The sequence below is a fragment of the Rhinopithecus bieti genome, unplaced genomic scaffold, assembly GCF_001698545.2.
Source record: "Rhinopithecus bieti isolate Rb0 unplaced genomic scaffold, ASM169854v2 scaffold_18477, whole genome shotgun sequence".
Taxonomy (NCBI): domain Eukaryota; kingdom Metazoa; phylum Chordata; class Mammalia; order Primates; family Cercopithecidae; genus Rhinopithecus; species Rhinopithecus bieti.
Window position 1 is genome coordinate 922,258 of NW_016809209.1, and position 21,371 is coordinate 943,628.

Below are 21,371 nucleotides of genomic sequence, written 5' to 3' on the forward strand. Positions count from 1 at the left end.
AGGGGAAGGGAGGAAGGGCAGGCAGCCTTGGCTTTGGATACACCAGGAGGTGGAGAGGGATCTATGGAGGGTACCCAGGCAGGAGGCCCAGGCTGCCTCTTCCCTGACTTCATCATCTGCCCCCTCTCACCCAAAAAGTACGATTCTGTAAGCTTGGAGAAATACATTAAATGCACTTTATTTAAATAGCATTTATCTCAGTTGGCTCTATGTCAGTTGGTCTTGGTATTGGGGTAAAGGGGTATTGCAGGTAAAAAGGGGTAGAGCAGATTCTGGCCTTCAGTTTCTTAGCTCAGAAATTCCAGTAATCCCTGTAGCTCTTTGCATCCCCTCACCACCTCTGGAATAGAGAGCAGGGTCTGGGAAGAAAGGCAGAAAAAGCAGCTCAGGACCACAGGCCCAAGGCCCAGGGCTCCCAGCCCCAGGAGGCAGCCGCTGAATTAGAGGGGAGAAAACAGACACCACAGAGAAGCCTGCAAGTGATTCAGGCCCAGCTCTCAGTAAAGGCTGGGAACAAGAGCTGTGCTCATTAGTACCTCCTGGGGCCAGGCCTTGTACCAGGTACATTAGTTATATCACCTCCCTCCTGCCTATACCTTATAAATATGCTGAACAATGTCATCTAGTTTTTCTAACTCCTTGTCAGAGCGCCGAAGGTTCTCCTCTAGGATATTTCTCTAGAAAGCAAACAGATTTTATAAGTCCTATGCATAAAAGAGGAGCAAACTTGGTAGGACAGGGGAAACATGGCAGGGCATTTGCTAACGATGGTAGGAAATGGCCCTGGAATGGCATGGACATTCTTACATGACTCTGGAACTTGATCATGAGTTTTTCCTTCTCATTTTTCATCTCCAGGAACATCACTCTCAGTTTGTCCACCTAGAAATATGTCCAGATCAACAGGGGTACAGCCTGGGGTCCCCACCTGCTGTCCAGCTCCTCTGTTAACTCTGAGTCACCTCCTGAGAGAGCCACACTTTCTCCTGGATCCAGTTGGTGGCCACAGGCTGGCAGTTGGAGTCCAGCTGGCCTTCCAGGGCCTCCTGGAGCACTTTGGTCTCTGTCTCCGCACGCCGAAGTGAGCGGGTAAGGTGGGTCACCTCCTCTCTAAGGCTCTGGGAATAAGAATGGAGAGGTGTCCAATAGGACATAAGGATAGACAACGTGTGGTGAACAAAAGTAAACCATTTCTCATATTTGGGATCCTGGCTGACCAGTAACACAGAAGGCAAAGGCCTGGGCATGATGGTGAACATACTATGAGCTCGCCACTCTTGTCTATCTGTTCTAGGATCTTCTCATTCTGCTGCTGTATCACTTCCTGGAGCTCCTTTTCATTCTGTGAGGGAAAGATGAGAAGACACATGGAGAGCTGGTCTCTTCACAGCCCTTGCCAGGAGATAGGAGAGAGTGCCTGACCCATGCTCAGCCCACATGAGACCAATTGATATCACTCCAATTCTTCCTCCAGAGCCAAGCCAGGCAAGGCACATTTCAGTGTTGGGAGAGTTCTGCTAGAGTTCCTGACTTCTCTCCTGGGTCTGTCTGGGAAGATAGGTCAGCCCATAGCTGAAATGTGAAATGTCTGACCCCAGGAAGGGCAAAACTAGGGCAGTGGTTGGAAAATCCCCACCACCCAGATTGCTGGAGAGATAATGGCTCCCAGTGGGCCAGTAGAGCTGCCCCAGTTCTTCATTGCCCCACTTCTAGGTCCCTCCTTCACCTTGTAGCGCAAGCACAAGGCCTGGTTCAGCTTCTCTATGTCTGCTTCCTTTGCCTTCTGGGCTTCCTGATGCTGTTCTTCCTGGGCCTGTAGCCTAGCCTGCAGCACACAACTGAAGAAATGAAGAATTCAGCAACATTCCTGTCCTCTCAGGGGCCAGTTGAACCCTTGGCATAAGAGGCTGTCTCACTGTCCCTCTGTCACCAAAACTGCATCCCACTCACATTTTTTGCTGCAGAGTCCTGATGGCTTCTTCTTTAGACTCTTGTAGCAGGGAACAAAGACTCTGAAGCTCAATAGTCATAATACTCATTTCTGCCAGGCTCTCCTCCATACCTGGGGTCTCTGAAAGAGAAAGTCCCAGATAGAGGTCTAGCCTTCCAGCCATGGAAGGAAGGAGTGTATAGCCATCATTTCTGCAACTCTTATCCGTGTTCCCCACCTACAGGATTTGAATGTGTGGAACATTACAGATCCCAGAAGGCAGAAATGAAATGAGCCCAAGTAGAATTGAGGTTTTTAGAGCAAAGCACTTCTCACTGCTTTTGTCTTTACTTATCACCACCAGATTTTCTAGAAATGAGGCAGGATCCCTGGAGCCCCTCCTAACCTGCAGGCTGAAGGGAAACCATTGATGCTACTCGGGTGAAAGCACTCTTGTCACTTCCAAGCAAGGGCACAGGAGTTGATTCTGGCTCTAAGAGAAAAACCAATAATGGGAGAGGGCCCCTCTGGTGATCCAGGGAGGGGTCTATCATAATGGAAGCCAGGGTAAGACAGACAAGCCCGCTGGTGGACATCTTCAACAGCTGAAGATATCGGGAGCAGGGTTACAGCTTTCCCGCCCTCAAATCCCAGGGCCTTTAACCTTCATCTGCCACTGCTATCAAGATGCTTCCCAGGAAGGTGCTGTCATTAGGCAGAGGGTGTTCCTGGGTGGGAGCACAGGCTGTACTCAGCAGAAGGGTCTCTTGTTCAGTCTAAGGGCAAAGAAGAAAAAATAGCTGCTGTTCAGGTCTAGTGAACTCCTGGGCTTCCAGGTAACTCCCAGCCATCTCTTCCAAAATACTGTTCCACCTATTATCTCAATTCTCTATCTTCAACTTCTCCATTAGTGCCTTTCCCTGAACATGTTTATATTCTTCAGCCTCTCCCACAAAAACAGCAGTATTTTAAAAACAAACCTAAACAAAACCCTTCTTCTTACCTTAAATCCCCTTTTAGCTACTGCGAAAAAAAGAAAAGAAAAGAAAAGAAAAAAGAAAAGAAGGAACCTATACTTCTTTTTTTTTGAGACGGAGTTTTGCTTTGTGGCCCAGGCTGGAGTGCAGTGGCGCCATACCTGCTCACTACAAGCTCCGCCTCCTCCTGGGTTCACACCATTCTCCTGCCTCAGCCTTCCGAGTAGCTGGGACTACAGGCGCCCACCACCACGCCCAGCTAATTTTTGTATTTTTAGTAGAGATGGGGTTTCACTGTGTTAGCCAGGATGGTCTCAATCTCCTGACCTCGTGATCCGCCCACCTCGGCCTCCCAAAGTGCTAGAATTACAGGCGTGAGCCACCACGCCCGGCCTATACTTGTTTATAATTCTCACCATCTATTAACTCCCCAGCCCACTACACTCAGGCTTCTCCCTTGTCATTCCGCCTAAATTCTTGTCATTTGGTTCACCAGTGGCAGCCTTACTTTCAAATGCAATGCATACATTGAAGCTCTTGTTTTACCTGACCTATTTGATATTGATGACCACATTGTTCTTTTAGAAACTTTCTTTTCTTAGCTTGCAGGACATGAGTCTCTCTCCTTTAAAGGCAGGCCTCACACCTTTCTGGTTATTTCTTCTCTATCCACAGGTCCTTCCTTAACTGTTGGATCCTCTGGGTTCAGTCCTTGGCCCTAAATTTACTCTAATTCATTCCCAGGGTGGCCTTGCCTTGGGAGCACCACAAAAACATCTACTTCAAACTTCCCTTCCACATGAATGACTTCCATCCCTCTCTCAACTGGATTTTTTCCCAGTCTGCAGACTCAAAAGGCTAACTGCCTGTAAAGAATCTACCAGAAGGTTCCACAGTCAAATCTGTATGAAGCTGAGTTCATCATTTTCCCCGTGCCACCCTATCAAAAGTCTGTTCCTACTCCTGTATTTACTATTCTAGAGCAGGGAGAGGGAACACCAGCAAATTGTGGCCTACAGGTCAAATCTAGCCTGCAAACTATTTTTGTAAATAAATTTTAGTGGAACGCAGCCAGACCCATTAATTTACATATCGTCTATGGCTGCTCTTGAACTACAAAGGCAGAGTTGAGTAGTTGAGACAGAGACGATATGGCCCAAAAAGCCAAAAGTACTTATTATATGGTCATTTATAGGAAAAGCTTGCCGGCCTCAGTTCTGGAGGAGCTGTGCTTGTGGCTGCAGCAGCTAACTGGCTGTGCACAGGTAAGGCCGGGCAAGGCAGGAGCCACTCAGCATCTCCGCTTTGTCTCCTTGGCTCTTCCCCTGCCATCCTCGTCCTGCTACCTGGGACTCCAGGATGTGCCCTTTCGACCCTTTCCTAACATCTTTGCTCCTTTCCACATACTTGAAACCCCATGGCTCAACCTTTCCTGTTCTATCCCTCCTCAGCTCTCCCACCTGGACCTCAGCTTTTCCAATCCCAAATCCTCCTCTACTTGTTGGATATTTCCTTGGAGTCTGTATCTCCTACCCAGAGCATTTCCTGCTCAGCCTGCTCCCTCTCCTCCTAGGCTAGGTCCTCTCTCCAGTTCTCCCGCCTTCTCTGCCCACCCCCAGTCTAGGTCTCTCCCGCTAACTGGTTAGCCTGCGTCACCATTACCTCCCCTCAGTCTCTTCTCTCTCTCAGGCTCTCCACTCCTTTCAGCCTTGGTTCTCTGCCCTCCCGTCTGGGTGTCTGAGTTGTGGGGAATTGAAGTGCTTCCTATTGCTATTCCTCCCGACACATAGGTGAAGTGCTCCCTGAGCATGGAGATGATCCGGAGGTGTCACTACCCCGTCTCCACACACTAACACAGCTAACCCACTGGGCCCTCTTTCCTAGCAATCTAAGGATCATCATTCACTCTTCTGCCTCTTACATCAAATTGGTCACCAGGTTCTACTGCATCTGCTTCCTAAATATCTATTGAATCCATTCACTCCATCCTTTCCTTTCTACCGCCTATAAAACTGCCATTATTTCAAGCCCTCAAAATCTGCCTTCTGCCTACTTCTCCAGTGTTGTCTCCTGCCTTGCCCCACATAGCTCTCACGCTGCAGCCATAAAGAGCTGCTTCCCATTCCTCAGACTTGCTGCATTCCATATGAGCGGCATCTCATATGGAACAAAAAAGAACACATCATGTACAATGCGCATGACTTTCTACATATGACTCTCTTATGTCGTCAGATGAAACTTTCATACACCATTCCCTCTGTCTAGTGGGTGTTCCTAAATACCCACCCCTACCCCACAAACTTCTAAACCTCAAGACTGTACCCAAGGTCAGCTGCTTTGAGAAGGGATCCTAATTCTCAAAGGTTGAAGTGGTCCTCCCCTCTCTATCTCTCACAGTGGTCCATGCAGACCTCTACCATGATCATAAGTCAAATGACAAGTTTACATCTGGTTGTCTTCCATGCTAAACTGTAGATTTGTTGGCATTTCCTGGGCTCGGCACCCAGTTGGGAAAGAGGATCAGGTCATAAGCAATTGCCAGATTTTAGGATATTTGTTGTGGCTTTATCTGCTGAATAAGCTAATTACCTGTGTATTCTGAATGATATCAACCATTTATTGTTTAGTGCACACTGCAGGGAGGCCAAAGAAGGCTATATTTCTACTTTCTTGAAACATAGTCTGATTGAAGAGACCAGGTATCCAAGGAAAATTAATACAAATACAAAAGGAGAGTAAGTTCATGAGAAATATGGCAGAAGAAAAGATCGCCAGGTCCACATGATTTGATTTGGGAACATTTCAAAGAAGGTGAACCAGGGAAGATTTCTTTTTTGTGGGGGGAAAGGGTTTCACTCTCACCCAGTTTGAAGTGCAGTGATACAAAAAATTAACCAGGTATGATCATGGCTCACTGCAAGCCTCAACTTCCCAGGCTCAGGTGATCCTCCCACCTCAGCCTCCTGGATAGCTGGGACTACAGGTGCACAACACTACACCTGGGCTAATTTCTGTATTTTTTGTAGAGATGGTTTTCACCATGTTGCCTGGGTTGGAAGGGAGGATTTTAATAGAAAAGGCATTTCCAGTTTGAAGAAAGAAGAGAATGAATGTGGGAACAGCCAGAGTCTGGGTTCTGGAGATAAAAATGGGGACATATGTGTAGCATACAGGCAGTCTAGCTGGTGCAAAGTGTTCATAATAGGGAGGTAGAAGACAGGGGAAAAAAGGTTTAAGCAACAGGCTAATGAGGTCCTGTAGGTAACTGAAAATCATATAAGGTCACAGTTAGAAAAAGAGTAATGTTTTATGAAGACTATTCTGTAAAATAAAGATACAATTGGAAGACAAGAGAAGGAACCCCAGGATCCTACCTTCTCCTTTAGTTTTGTCTGTAGGAAGAGAGTCAGGCTCTGTAGTTGCTCAGTCAGCACCCCTAGCTTTTGAGAGTACTGCCGTGTTTTCTCCAGGTCTTGCTCCTGGTTATCTACTATGGTGCTGGCCAGTTTAGCCCTGAAATAAGGAAAAGGGAAGATGACCAAAGACCAAATTACCTTCTCTGAACGCCTCTCCCAAATCCCCACAGAGCTGCATTAAAGGAGAGAATCAAGAGGCTTAACACTCACAGTTCTCTTCTTGGAGATTTTGGCTTCTAGAAGTGTTCCTGACAAAAAAAAATAAGCACTTGGGGGGAAGTACAGAAAGTTAGAGAACTTACGTTAGGTTCTCTACAGTGTCCCTGAGGTTCTCACACTGCAAGCTGCGCTCCCGGAGCACTTCCAGTGTGGTTTTCAATTGACACTCAACCTGACCCAGTTCCAGGTGAGCAACCTGATTCTCCTGGTCTGCAAACTGGGAAGACAAGAAGCAAGACAGGGAGGGAGAATTTTAGTGCCCAAGGGACAGAAGGCACTAGTTTTTTTAGTTCATGGTCTCAAACCTTACCTCAACACTATCAGGCAAGAATCACACTCCTGAGGTTTACCAGCTCCCTTGCCCCAAGCCATATTCCTTACCTCCAAGGTCTCTTTCAGGTCCCGCACCTCTTTGGCCAGGACAGCTTGTTGCTGCTGCAGTTCTGCCTGCATGTGTTTTAGTGCCATCTCTTCCTTTTGCCATCTGTCAGAGACCATATATTAGATCCCATTTGGTCCTAATTCCTGGATGCCTACTGCCACAATACCCTGTTAGGAACTCACTGAGCAGCCTGCTCCTCATTGCTCTGGGTAAGCTGGCAGAGTAACTCATCCTTCACAGCCAGGTCCTGGGCACAATGGGCATGCTGACTCTGTAGCTCTTTTAGCTGGTTGTCCAAGTTGGCCAGAATCTGCAACTGAGCCCGGAGATCTAGAACAAAAGTATCCTAATGACACCATGCAGTTACGAGGCCAGAAACTGCCCAAACTTCTGCTCCAAAGAAAGTGCTCCTGAGTACTTCCTTGCTCTAGTGCCACACTCCAAGCCTTAACAGGGCTCAACTGCTTACATGCGTGCACACACACACACACACACAAACACCTGTTGCTAGACGACTGTTTTCCAACTCCAGTTGTTCTATTTGGCCTTTGCACTCCTCTAATTGGGCAGAGACTTGTTCCAGCTCCCTGGAAACCTAGGAAGAAAAGATGGTTTTCCTCCTGTAGTTCCTCCTGAATCAATAATCCCAGGACTTGGTCCAGCTTCTTTCTGAACAAGACAGAAAACTACCTTGCTCCTGGGCATCAACATTGCAGAAAATAAGGTTGATCCTCAGGAAAAAGTGGAGACAGGAGAAAAGCTGCTAAAGTAAAGATGCTGAAGGGCAAAGGAAAAAACTGGGCTTAAGGCCATCTTACAGCTAAGGGACCTGGCTGGCCTCCAAACCCACAGGGTGAAAAGAAAACAGATCCAGGGTAAGAGGCTAATGATATCACACATTAGAAAGGAAACCAAACCTAAGCAGTCCCCACTCCTGGTCTGTACCTCCTGCTTTTCCTCAATTGCTGCATCACGTTCCTGCAGGGCCTGCCGGCTCTTGACTGTGAGTTTCTCTGTGAGTTGTCGAGACCGACTCAGCAAAGCTGTCCATGTTGTATACTACCAGGGGAAGCAAGCAGGTCAGTAGAGCACACTTGAGGCAAAGCTCCTAACAGGACTTAATGTGAGTAAGGAATTAATTATGATGGCCCCAAATACTCACATCCAGTTGCATGGACCTCCAGTCTTGTTGCAAGGTAGAAGTAAGACTCACTGTCTGCTGAACCAGCTCTTCTTGCTCGGTATGAAGCCCTACCTACAAAAGAAAGATTGCCTAGGCGGGAGCCCCTTCCCTTTGGATACAGCAAAGTGGGAGTATGCAGCCACCCTCCCAGTCTGTCAGCACAGACCCCAGGAAAGAAAATGCCCTTAAATTACCAGTTGGGTCTGGGTGTCCTTTAGAAGGCCTCTGAATTCCCGCATGGATGCTAGGTCCTGTTCCAGCTGGCTGATGCGCTGGCTGGCATGTGCACAGAAAGCCTCCAGCACTGTCTCTGCCTATTGAGGGAAGAGGTTGCAAGGACACAGTGGGCAACAGGGGAGCCAACACAAAAAGCTGTAACCATCTGACACCTCAATAGATCAGTTCTTTACTCCCCAGGGCAGGCAGTTCTTAGGCCACCCATCTGTGTCTAAAGTGCATTTGTGTTCCTACAGGAACCTTGAGGTGGAAACCTCCCACATACAAGAACAAATGCCTGGCACCTTACCACATCCTTGCCTCTGAGAGCCATTTCCTCTCTGTGCCTTGCCTCCTCCCTTTCTGCTTTGAGGCTCTGGAGCTTTGCCCTCAATTTCTTCAGTAAATCAAAACAGCAAGAGACCAAGATTTCTGTATGCTGAGAGTATACAATAAGAATCAGTTGATGTGTCTGGTTCCTCTTTATGGCTTTTAGTCCCACAACAGGCCTCTACCTCCATCTTCATGCTGCTTACCTCCTGACTCACAGTAGTTTTATCTTCTTCTAAACGCAACAGGGATAAGTGAAGCAAGGATATCAACTCTTTAGAGACAAGCACCCATGATTGCTGTAGAGCAAAAAATGGGTAGGTGAGATCAAATAGTCACTAAGCAGGCAACAGGGGCACTGGGGAAGAAAACCACTAACCCCAAATTCCAAGCTCTCTATAAGGAGATACACTTTACAAAGGTTTGGAAACCTTCCTTCACCACCACAGCTTAGTATCACCATCTACTAACCACCCAGGATTCTCCATTCTTGATCTTCACAGGAGACCCAATGGTGGTGTAAGGTCAATCAACACTTACCATGACATTTCTGGCCTGCTGTAGGGCCTGTCCCATCTCATGGCTCTCCTTAAGATGCTGAAGTTTATTAGTTATCTAGCCAGAAAAACAGAGTTGTTCCTTGTTTTGTTTGTTTTTGAGACAGAGTCATGCTCTGTCATCCAGACTGGAGTGCAGTGGCACAATCTCAACTCACTGCAACCTCCATCTCCCAGGTTCAAGCAGTTCTCATGCCTCAGCCTCCCAAGTAGCTGGGATTACAGGCATGCACTATCACACCCAGCTAATTTGTATAGTTTTAGTAGAGTCGAGGTTTCACCATGTTGGCCAGGCTGGTGGCCAAAGTGCTGGGATTACAGGGGTGAGTCACCGTGACCAGCCAAGTTGTTCCTTTTGAGTAGGCAACATGTACTGCCAGCACCTCATTCTTCCTCCCACCCAGTGAGTTATAGGAGCCTTTCCTATTTTATTTATTTTTTATTTTCTGTAGAGATGAGGTCTTGCTATGTTGCCCAGGCTGGTCTCAAACTCCTGGCCTCAGACAGTCCTTCTGCCTCGGACTTCCAAAGTGCTCCTGCCACACCCAGCCACCTTTCCTATTAAAAGTAGAAGCAAAGTTCACAATTCAGTGAAGCCAAGTCAGAAAGAAAAATCCACAGGTAGGTAAAAAATTTCTTTGTTTAGCCAGGCACAGTGACTCATGCCTGTGCCGTAGTCCAGGCAGCCTTCAGAGCTGATGCAGCCGAGGAGTCACTTAGTCCAGGAGTTCAAGACCAGCCCTGGACCATAGTGAAAACCCATCTCTTAAAAACAAAAAAAAAAGCCGGGCCGCCGGTGGCTCAAGCCTGTAAATCCAACCTTTTCGGAGACGAGATGGCCGAATCACGAGGTCAGAATTCAGATACCATCCTAGCGTGAACACTACGGTGAAACCCGTTCTCTACTAAAAAATACAATAAACTAGCGCGAGGTGGCGGTCCCCTGTGGTCCCCAGCTACCTCGGGAGCTTGAGGGCAGTGAGAGATGCGTGAATCGGAGGCGGAGCTTGCAGTGAGCTGAGATCCGGCCACTGCACTCCGCCCGTGCGCGACAGAAGCGAGGACTCCGTCTCAAAAAAAAAAAAAAAAAAAAAAAAACACAGAAAAACAACAATAGGAATAAGTAGAAACAGAAGAAGGTAGGCTGAGCACAATAGCTCATGCCTATAATCCCAGCACTTTGGGAAGCTGAGGTGGGAAGATGGCTTGATCCTAGAAGGCAGAAGTTGTAGTGACCCAAGATCACACCACTGCACTCCAGCCTGGGTGATGGCAAGACTCTGTCTCAAAAGAAAGAAAAGAAAAGAAAGTATGTTCTTCTTTAGTAAAGTGGGCATAGGCAATCAGGCATTTAAGAATGGAGAAGCAGGAAAGAAAAACAGTGAAGAATACATGTGGATAATGAGAATAAGGTCTAATATTTGATAGCACAACAGGAGGACTACAGTCAATAGTAATTTGTACATTTAAAAATAACTAAAATAGGCCAGGTGTGGTGGCTCATGCCTGTAATCCCAGCATTTTGGGAGGCCAAGGCGGGCCGATCACTTGAGGTCAGGAGTTTGAGACCAGCCTGACCAACATGGAGAAACCCCATCTCTACTAAAAATACAAAATTAGCTGGGTGTGGTGGCACATGCCTGTACTCCCAGCTACTCAGGAGGCTAAGGCAGGAGAATCACTTGAACCTGGTAGGTGGAGGTTGCAGTGAGCCGAGATCGCACCACTGCACTCTAGCCTGGGCAACAAGGGTGAAACTCCGTCTCAAAAAAAAAAAAAAAAACAGGCTGGGCGCAGTGGCTCATGCCTGTAATCCCAGAACTTTGGGAGGCTGAGGCAGGTGGAAGGTGGATCACGAGGTCAGGAGATCGAGACCAGCCTGGCCAACATAGTGAAAACTTGTCTCTACTAAAAATACAAAAATTAGCTGAGTGTGGTGGCATGCCCCTGTATTCCCAGCTACTCGGGAGACTGAGGCAGGAGACTCGCTTGAACCCAGGAGGAGGAGGCTGCAGTGAGCCAAGACCACACCATTGCACTCCAACCTGGGTGACAGAGTGAGACTCCGTCTCAAAAAAAAAAACAACTAAGGGTATAATTGGATTGCTTGTAACACAAAGGATAAATGCTTGAGGGGACAGATACAGATACTGCATTTTCCATGATGTGATTATTGCCCATCACATGCCTATATCAAAACATCTCATGGACCCCATGAATATATTTACCTACTCTGTAACCACAAAAATTAAAAATTATTTTAAAAAATGTTTTAGGCTTATTCACAATTTTCTTAAAATATTAAATACAGTCTACCAATGCAAAAAATGAAGAAAAAGAATACATGTGGAAGATGATGATCTAAAAACCAACTCCTTTAAAACTTTCCTTGCTTGCGTTCCTTTGGAAAGTTTTGATGTACCCCAGGAGTATAGTGACTACCCATAGCTTTAAGGGGATTTTTCAGATCCTCAGCTTTTTTGTTTAAGAGACAGGGTCTCACTGTCTTGCCCAGGCTGAAGTGCAGTGGCATGATCATAGCTCACTGCAGCCTTAACTTCCTGGGCTCAAACGATCCTCCTGCCTCAGCCTCCTGAGTAGTGAGGCATGCAAAACCATATCCAGCTGATTTTTAAAAAATCTTTTGTAGGGATGGGATCTTGCTATGTTGCCCAAGCTAGTTTCAAATGCCTGGCCTCAAGCAGTCCTCCCACCTTGGCCTCCCAAAGCAGTGGGATTACAGGCATCAGCCACCGTGCCTGCCCAGATTCTCAGCTTTTATAAATGTTCTAAGTATAAGCTTGTGATAGGAGTCCCCTTTGCCCTCTGGCAGCTTCTCAGCTTCAATTCCAAGGAAAAGAGCCCACTGGGATCCTTCAAGCTTTGAAAGAAACCTTCTTACCCCACTGTGAGATGTGTCAGTCTGTGTGCTACTGTCCTGGGTTTCTGGGTGAGGGACAGCCAGCTGGCTCTTCCAGTCCCGAAGCTGGCGGGAGAGAACCTCCAGAATGACAAGAGAGCTCAGCAGGTTATCTTCCAAGTCATGTCGAGACAAAGCAGTCAGATCTGGAGGCCGGCTGCAGCAGAAACAGAAGAACATGACAAAAAGAAAGGGAGGGGAAGGGATGGGAGGGGAAGGTCCAGGATAATGGAACGCACGAGGCACAAGAACATAGGGGCACTTACCCACACAGGAGCTGCTCTGTCTCGGAAGTACTGTCCTTGGTGCCAACCAGGCCTGTCTGGGATGTGTTTGTACTCTTTTCCTGTGGTGCTGAGGGAGTAAACCAAGTCCCCACCGAGCAAGTAGAGAAAGGGGTAGTGCCAATTGCAGCATCCCGAAGCATCGAGGGAATGGATAAGCTTTGGCGGAGATTTTCCAGCATGACGGAGGTATTTACACCTTTTTCCAGCCAGGCCAGTGGGGACATCCAAGACTCTGTATCAGAGCCAAGAATCCTACCAACATCTTCTACTGCTGGGCCTGGAGCTGCTTGGGATTCCATTTCTACTAGATTTGGTGTCAGGCATGCAGACAGAATATCTTCCACATTTGAGACAAGTGCTTGATCTTCTGATTCAAACTCCTTAGGGTGTGTAGGAAAGCTCATTTCTCTTTCCTCCATAGCTCCATGCTCTACAATTTCCTCCTCTGGGTCAACATGATTGACAGGGAAATCTGCTGCCAAGGCAGTTGAAGGGGAAAGCCAGAGAACAGAGGAAGGCAAGAAGGTGTTACTTTCAGAAGGTACTAAGTCCTCAGGCACAGCCTCAGTCCTACTGTCCCTCAGGCTTTCCTTGGAGCAATGTAGTTGTTCAGAAGAGGGATTTGGTGGAGACTCTAAGAGATGGGATGGAGATTCCTGAAAGATAAGTTTCTCAGATACAGCAGCAACAACTTCTGAAAACCTGTCTTCCATGCAGGGTGCCACCTCCTCTCTCACCAGATCTCCTGTTCTCAAAGGTTCATTTAAAGATATGCTGTTTGTCTCTGCCATGGTATCTACATGGGCCTCAAATGTCATGTCTTGCTGCTGCCCCAGTGGAGATGGTACAAGGACGATAGTTTTAACCACATAGTTGTCCAGTGGGTCTACTGCTTCCTCAGACGTTTTAGGAGTAGAGCTAGTTTGGGGAACTGGATCTAGAGGCTGCTCATCTGATTCATGCTGACAGGCTTCTAGCCACTTTGAGGAATGACTGAAATGTTCTGAAGGGAAGTCTGTTTTCTTGGCATTTACAAAATCCACTGGAGATGAGTTGTTGTAGCCTTCCTGCCAAAGGAAACAAAAGTAGTTGTCTAAGGCGGTCAATTTGGTTCCCAACATACAATTACGAGTGCAAGATAGTGTCCAAACTCAAAAAAGAAAAGAATTCTTACTACCTCTGCTTAGGTAAGAACTTGGCTAATCTTTGTTGCTCATATAGAGACCCAATAGTAGGGAAAGAAAAGCTGCTAAGCCATTTTGGGTCCTTCCAAGTGAACCAGCCTACATTATAAACAGACTGACAGCCGGGTGTGGTGGCTCACACCTGTAATCCCAGCACTTTGGGAGGCCGAGGCAGGCAGATCACCTGAGGTTAGGAGTTCGAGACCGGCCTGGCCAACATGGTGAAACCCTGTCTCTACTAAAAATACAAAAATTAGCCAGGTGTGGTGGCGGGCACCTGTAATCCCAGCTACTCAGGAGGCTGAGGCAGGAGAATCGCTTGAACCCAGGAGGTAGAGGTTGCAGTGAGCCAAGATCGTGCCATTGCACTCCAGCCTGGGCAACAAGAGAGAAACTCCGTCTCAAAAAAAAAAAAAAAAAACCACGGCTGAGAATATAGATCTGTATCATGGGCAGATGGCAGCTTGAACATGACCCCACTCCTTTCCATTCTGAAATCTTAATGCACTTGTAGATGAACAGGTAGGAGGGGTCCAAAGGGTGTGAGTGAAGGCTCAAGCTCTGTCAGAATCTAGAGTTGGTACAAGATCTTCTCCCTCTTGGCTGGGCGCAGTAGCTAATGACTGTAATCCCAGCACTTTGGGAGGCCGAGGCGGGCAGATCACCTGAGGTCAGGAGTTTGAGACCAGCTGACCAACATGGTGAAACCCCATCTCTACTAAAATACAAAATTAGCTGGGCGTGGCCGGGCGCGGTGGCTCAAGCCTGTAATCCCAGCACTTTGGGAGGCCGAGNCTCAAGCTCTGTCAGAATCTAGAGTTGGTACAAGATCTTCTCCCTCTTGGCTGGGCGCAGTAGCTAATGACTGTAATCCCAGCACTTTGGGAGGCCGAGGCGGGCAGATCACCTGAGGTCAGGAGTTTGAGACCAGCTGACCAACATGGTGAAACCCCCATCTCTACTAAAAATACAAAATTAGCTGGGCGTGGCCGGGCGCGGTGGCTCAAGCCTGTAATCCCAGCACTTTGGGAGGCCGAGGCGGGCAGATCACCTGAGGTCAGGAGTTTGAGACCAGCTGACCAACATGGTGAAACCCCCATCTCTACTAAAAATACAAAATTAGCTGGGCGTGGCCGGGCGCGGTGGCTCAAGCCTGTAATCCCAGCACTTTGGGAGGCCGAGACGGGCGGATCACGAGGTCAGGAGATCGAGACCATCCTGGCTAACACGGTGAAACCCCGTCTCTACTAAAAAAAAGTACAAAAAACTAGCCGGGCGAGGTGGCGGTCGCCTGTAGTCCCAGCTACTTGGGAGGCTGAGGCAGGGGAATTGCTTAAATCCAGGAGGCAGAGGTTACAGTGAGCCGCGTTTGCACCATTGCACTCCAGCTTGGGCAAGAGAGACTTGAGACTCCATCTCAAAAGAAAAAAAAAAAGATCTTCTCCCTCTTGAAACAGATGAGAATTTGGGAACCAGAGTTAGAAAGCATATGGACCAGAGAGATCCATGAAGTCCAGGGAGAAAGGGCAACACTAACCTGTGCCAGTGACCTAGTCTTGTAGTCCACATAGCTAAGGGCATCCTGAACACAGGTTGAACCAAGTTGGCCCTTGGGATTTGAAGAGACCTTCACTTTGTAGCACAGGAGACTAAAGAGCAGAGAGACTTCCTCCTGATGCCCTGACAAGGGACTGACAACCTCCCTACTGCTGGGTCACAGGGAGAAAGACAAGTGCACCTTCTACCAACTGCACGATTGCTGGACCTGAGACTCAATGAACAACAAAAGAAAATATGAATGATCTTAAGTGGATCTGGTAGCCAGAGAAAGGATAAACACTAGGATAGTTAGTAAAGGCAGACCTTAGGCCAGGTACGGTGGCTCATGCCTGTAATCCCAGCATTTGGGAGGCCACAAGTGGGTGGATCGCTTGAGTTCAAACCTCATCTCTACTAAAAGTACAAACATTAGCTGGGTATGGTGGTGCTGATGCGTGCCTGTAGTCCCAGCTACTCAGGATGCTGAGGTGGGAGGATCATTTGAGCTCAGGGGGCAGAGGTTGCAGTGAGCCAAGATCGCGCCACTGCACTCCAGCCTTGGTGACAGAGCAAAAACCTGTCTCAAAAAATAAATAAATAAATAAATAAATAAATAAATAAAAGAAAAGGTAGACCCTAACAAAACAGAGCTGCCGGAAGACACAGATGATAATCTGAACAACAAAAAAACATGAGTACTTAAGCTTTAACTACAACATAAATACACACAAAAAGACTTTTTAGAAATAATAAATATTATTTTACATAAAAAATGTCAGTAAAATGAATTGAAAGAGTAAATTATCAGAGTTGAAACTAGAATTACTGGCCTGGACAAGTAGATGAAATATCTTAAAGCAAAGATAGGCCGGGCGCGGTGGGTCAAGCCTGTAATCCCAGCACTTTGGGAGGCCGAGACGGGTGGATCATGAGGTCAGGAGATCGAGACCATCCTGGCTAACATGGTGAAACCCCATCTCTACTAAAAAATACAAAAAACTAGCCGGGCGAGGTGGCGGGCGCCTGTAGTCCCAGCTACTCGGGAGGCTAAGGCAGGAGAATGGCATAAACCCGGGAGGTGGAGCTTGCAGTGAGCTGAGATCTGGCCACTGCACTCCAGCCCGGGCAACAGAGCGAGACTCCGTCTCAAAAAAAAAAAAAAGCAAAGATAAAAATATAAAGAAATGTAAATCTGAAGGAAAAGCTAAGAGAATTAGAAGATAAACCCAGGAAACCTAACAGTTAAATAAAAGAAATTCCAGAAGAGAACATATATACATAAGGCACTGATTAACAAATATTAGAAGAAAATTGCCCCAATCAAAGACCTGAGTTTGCACACTAAAATGGCTCACCAGTTTCTAAGCAGGACTGACTAAAAAAGATACAAGCTAGACACATAATTATAAAATTTCTGTGCTACAACGAAGAAAAAACTATTTTGGAAGCTTTAGATAGAAAGTCCAATTATTTATTAAAAAAAAATCAAACAGGCCAGGCGCAGTTGCTTACGCTTGTAATCCCAGCACTTTGCCGAGGCGGGTGGATCATGAGGTCAGATCGAGACCATCCTGGCTAACACGATGAAACCCTGTCTCTACTAAAAATACAAAAAATTAGCCGGCCATGGTGGCGGGCACCTGTAGTCCAAACACTTGTAAGGTTGAGACAGGAGACTGGTGTGAACCCAGGAGGCAGAGCTTGCAGTGAGCCAAGATTGCACCACTGCACTCCAGCCTGGGCGACAGAGCAAGATTCTGTCTCAAAAAAAAAAAACCAAAAAACAAAAAAATAATCAAACATGAAATTTCTCATTTATATCAGTGGATGAAACAAAACCAAAGTTAGGTTAAAAAGGGCTTCTGATATTCTGGCACTGTCCTACTTACTGACCTGGGTATTAGTTACATGGACGTGTACTTTATAGTAATTTGTTATGCTGTTATGTTTTATTGTAATTTCATGTATCTTACTTTAATTTTGAAATTATTAAAAGATATGGTGGCTCACACTTATAGTCCCAGCTATTCAGGAGGCTGAGGTGGGAGGATTGCTAGAGCTCAGGAGTTCAAGGTTGCAGTGAGCCAAGATCACACCACTGCACTGTCGCCTGGCTAACAGAGCAAGACCCTGTCTCAAAAAAAAAAAAAAGACAGGGCGCAGTGGCTCACACCTGTAATCCCAGCACTTTGGGAGGATGAGGCGGTCGGATCACAAGGTCAGGAGTTCGAGTCCAGCTGGGCCAATATGGTGAAACCCCATTTCTACTCAAAATACAAAAACTAGCCGGACGTGGTGGCGGGCGCCTATAGTCCCAGCTACTCGGGAGGCTGAGGCAGGAGAATCGTTTGGACCTGGGAAGCAGAGGTTGCAGTTAGCCAAGATCGTACCACTGCACTCCAATCTGGGCGACACAGCGAAACTCCTTCTCAAAAAAAAAAAAAAGACAATATAAAGATGAGTGTGTGTGTGCATATATACAAAATAGACACACATAAAGAGATGCATGAAAGAATTGTCAAATATGACAGTTATCTAAGATAGCAGAAATATTTCTTCCTTATACATTTATATATTCAAATGCTTCAAACAATTAAAATCTATTAATAATAAAAAATTTACAAACAGGCCAGGAGCAGTGGCCCACGCCTATAATCCCAGCACTTTAGGAGGCCAAGGCGGGCGGATCACTTGAGGTCAAGAGTTTGAGACCAGCCTGGCCAACATGGTAAAACCTCGCCTCTACTAAAAATACAAAAAATTAGCCAGGCATGGTGGCATGCGCCTGTAATCCCAGCTACTGGGGAGGCTGAAGCAGGAGAACTGCTTGAACCCAGGAGGCGGAGGTTGCAGTGAGCTGAGATCACGCCACTGCACTCCAGCCTGGATGAAGGAGTGAGACCCTGTATCAAAAAAAAAAAAAAAAAAATTAGGCCGGGCACCATGGCTCACGCCCATAATCCCAGCACTTTGGGAGGCTGAGGCGGGCAGATTACGAGGTCAGGAGTTCGAGACCAGCCTGACCAACATGGTGAAACCCTGTCTCTACTAAAAATACAAAAATTACCTGGGCGTAATGACACATGCCTGTAATCCCAGCTACTCAGGAGGCTGAGGCAAGAGAGTTGCATGAACCTGGGAGGCAGAGGTTGCAGTGAGCCTGGATGGCACCACTGCACTCCAGCCTGGGTGACAGAGTGAGACTCTGTCTCAAAAAAAAAAAAATTTGCCAGGCATAGTGGCACACACCTGTAATCCCAGCTACTTGGGAGGCTGAGGGAGGAAAATTGATTGAACCCGGGAGGCAGAGGTTGCAGTGAGCCAAGATTGTGCCACTGTGTACTCCAGCCTGGGCGACAGAGTGAGACTCTCAAAAAAAAATTTTTTTACAAAACAAAAATAATGGCTATTTTGTTGGGGAAAACCCTTTTCATCGAGTAGCTGACTACATCTGGAGGTAGTACGCCCAGTAGTTAAGAGGGAAGGAGAATTCAATTTCAATCTAGTATTCTGCGATTGTGATTACATAATTATGGTTAAATTCTATAAGCTCAGGCCAGGCGCTGTGGCTCACGCCTGTAATCCCAACACTTTGGGAGGCTGAGGCAGGTGGATCACCTGAGGTCAGGAATTCGAGACCAGCCTGGCCAATATGGCGAAACCCCATCTCTACTAAAAATACGAAAATTAGCCAGGCGTGGTGGCACATGCCTGTAATCCCAGCTACTAGGGAGGCTGAGGCAGGAGAATCGTTTGAACCCAGGAGGCAGAGGATGCAGTGAGCCAAGATCATGCCATTGCACTCTAGCCTAGGGAACAAGAGTAAAACTGCATCTCAAAATAAATAAATTAATTATAATCATAATAAATTCTATAAGCTCTATAGAGCTCAATTTCTACCTAGTACTTATTTATTTTCCACCTTAAGCTGTACTGTCTAATATGATAGCTACTAGTCACACGTAGCTATTTAAATTAAAAATTCAGGCTGGGCGCAGTGGCTCATGCCTATAATCCCAGCTCTTTGGGAGGCGAAGGCGGGCAGATCACCTGAGGTCAGGAGTTCGAGATCAGCTCGATCAACATGGAGAAACCCCATCTTTACTGAAAATACAAAAATTAGCTGGGTGTGGTGGCACATGCCGGAGGCTGAGACAGGAGAATTGCTTGAACCCGGGAGGCAGAGGTTGCAGTGAGCCGAGATCACACCATTGCACTCCAACCTGGGCAACAAGAGCGAAACTCCATCTCAAAAAAAAAAAAATTTAATTTAATTTAATTAAAAATTCAATTCTTCAGGATAGGCACAGCGGCTCACGCCTGTAATCCCAGCACTTTGGGAGGCCGAGGCAGGTGGACCACTTGAGGTCAGGAGTTTGAGACCAGCGTGGCCAACATTGTGAAACCCTATCTCTACTAAAAATACAAAAAATTACCTGGGTGTGGTGGCATGCACCTGTAATCCCAGTTACTCAGAAGCCTGAGGCAGGAGAATCCCTTGAACCCTGGAGGCAGAGATTGCAGTGAGCCAAGATCGCGCCACTGCACTCCAGCCTGGGTGACAGAGCAAGACTCCATCTCAAAAACAAAAAAATTCAATTCTTCAGTCACCTCAGCCACATTTTAAGTGCTTGGTAACCATGTGACTAGTAGTTACCATGCTGGACAGCACAGATTATCAAATATTTCCCTCATCCCAGGAAGTTCTATTGGACAGTAGGTATTTTGCAACTCTTTCAGGAAAGACTGGTATCATCCTACTGTTACTCAGGATGTCATCTGTCTTTATACACTCTTCTTTCCTCCTCAAACCTATTTTACTGATATCCCATCTCCATCCAAAAATAATTCATATGCATGAAAATGAATAGATATGATTAATGAAATAACAAAGTCATGGTCAAAAAAGAGGAAGCAAAACTTCCTATTTTGCGAGTAACAGTAGCTGTATGTGATGATCCAGCTTGGCCTTGAGCTTTCTAGAAGGCAGAGCAAGGGGGAAATATGGTAAACTACATAGTTCTCATTATCAGAAAGAAAAGGATAGCAATTTCTTCAGGAAGACAATTTTTCCAGGCAGTTAGTCCCAAAGCCTTTCTTTGAGGAATCTTATACAGGAGTCAAGCTTCTTCCTTGACAAGTTTTGACAGCAACTGAAATGCAGTTTCTACATGGCTACATCTCTCAAGACGTTTAACAAAAGTACAAATCAGTGAGGGCAGTTCTGCAGAGGGCCTAGTTTAAACTAAGGTGATCCAAGTACCCTGCCTTCCAGTGGTGTAAATTGATCCCAGGAGAGTTCTGACTGCCTCCTAGAGTGAATGGATATTGCCTCAATCTTACAGCTGACTGACCTTTCCATAAGTGACCCCATGTTGGAGGAAGAGCACTAATCAGGGTGGCAGGATTTCTAAGTAGTTTGATAAAGGTCGAAGGGGGGAGGAGGAGGTAATAAAAACTAACAGCTAAACAGAGATTCAGGTTCTCAGTGGATTTCCTTTAACCACCCTAGGGCACCTCTCTGTTGGCCTGAATAGCTGTAAATGGATGTCACTGACGTAGAAGACTTCATTATCGTTATTAATTATTCTAGCCCTGGCCCTCTGTTCCCCCGAGCTCTCACCCTGGGCAAACAGCCCAGTCGAGAAGCTGTCCAGGCGAATCTCACCTGCAGCCCCAGCTTGCACAGTGATGGGGTCAGCGAGGAGCAAGCGGGGGGCCTTTTTCCAGAGTTGGTGAGGGCACCGGGCTGCAGGATAAGTTCGCGGAGAGGAGTTCTCATAGCTGGTTTTCCCTGAGAAAGAAACCAAGAAAGAGGGCTAGTGTGAGGAAGTCTGGGCTCTGCTAGCCCGCCCTTCCTCCCTCCCTAAGAAGCCCAAGAGGCGATTAGAAGAGTAGGCTCGCACTCTAGTCGCGCAGGAGCGGCAAAGCGAACAAAGACTCCACAAGCACCCAACCCCCGGCTCGACCCAACTTTCCAGGACAGTCGACACGGCCGGTGCCCCCGCGCCAGCAGCCCGGCCCAGCTCTCTCCGCCGGAGCTCTCCCGCTCACCGTCTGGGGCGAAGGCGACAGACTAAGGCTCAGTTTTTTCACCCGCCACATCTTCAGCCAGAAGGCAGGCCGATCACATCTCAGACCAAGTCGAGGACGCCATGTTCACCCGCCGCCTGTGTTTGAACCTGCTCTGCGCTTCCCAATTGGCTGCTTCAGGCGGGCGCGTCCGCTCGG

The 21,371-nt window shown here is 47.1% G+C and overlaps 1 protein-coding gene across 2 annotated transcripts; it reads right to left on the reverse strand.

The window, feature by feature from the left end:
- Positions 1-153: 153 nt before the first annotated feature.
- Positions 154-21,371, reverse strand: SPAG5 (sperm associated antigen 5). Of its 2 annotated transcripts, XM_017888867.1 has the most exons (24): positions 21,195-21,371; positions 20,809-20,934; positions 12,397-13,484; positions 12,113-12,287; positions 9,194-9,268; positions 8,860-8,952; positions 8,634-8,762; positions 8,302-8,421; positions 8,087-8,179; positions 7,870-7,983; positions 7,426-7,519; positions 7,107-7,254; positions 6,924-7,026; positions 6,626-6,759; positions 6,282-6,420; positions 2,595-2,706; positions 2,337-2,423; positions 1,951-2,071; positions 1,727-1,838; positions 1,262-1,342; positions 963-1,118; positions 808-882; positions 597-677; positions 154-359 (listed from the first exon to the last, which is right to left on the reverse strand). In XM_017888867.1, exons 1-24 carry the CDS (start codon positions 21,243-21,245, stop codon positions 288-290), a joined length of 3,579 nt encoding a protein of 1,192 aa, XP_017744356.1. In that variant the 5' UTR covers positions 21,246-21,371; the 3' UTR covers positions 154-287. The 2 variants fall into 2 exon arrangements, with proteins under 2 accessions (XP_017744356.1, XP_017744358.1); XM_017888869.1 differs by lacking the exon at positions 21,195-21,371 and adding an exon at positions 15,139-15,366 and having other exon boundaries at positions 597-882; positions 20,809-20,900.

Coding starts and splice junctions, on each gene's coding strand:
- SPAG5 (XM_017888867.1), bottom strand. CDS start 21,245: ATGTGGCGGGTGAAAAAACTGAGCCTTAGTCTGTCGCCTTCGCCCCAG. Junction 9,269..12,112: donor CTGACACATCTCACAGTGGG/GTAAGAAGGTTT, acceptor TTTTCTGGCTAG/ATAACTAATAAACTTCAGCA. Junction 2,707..6,281: donor AGACAAAACTAAAGGAGAAG/GTAGGATCCTGG, acceptor CTTTGCCCTTAG/ACTGAACAAGAGACCCTTCT.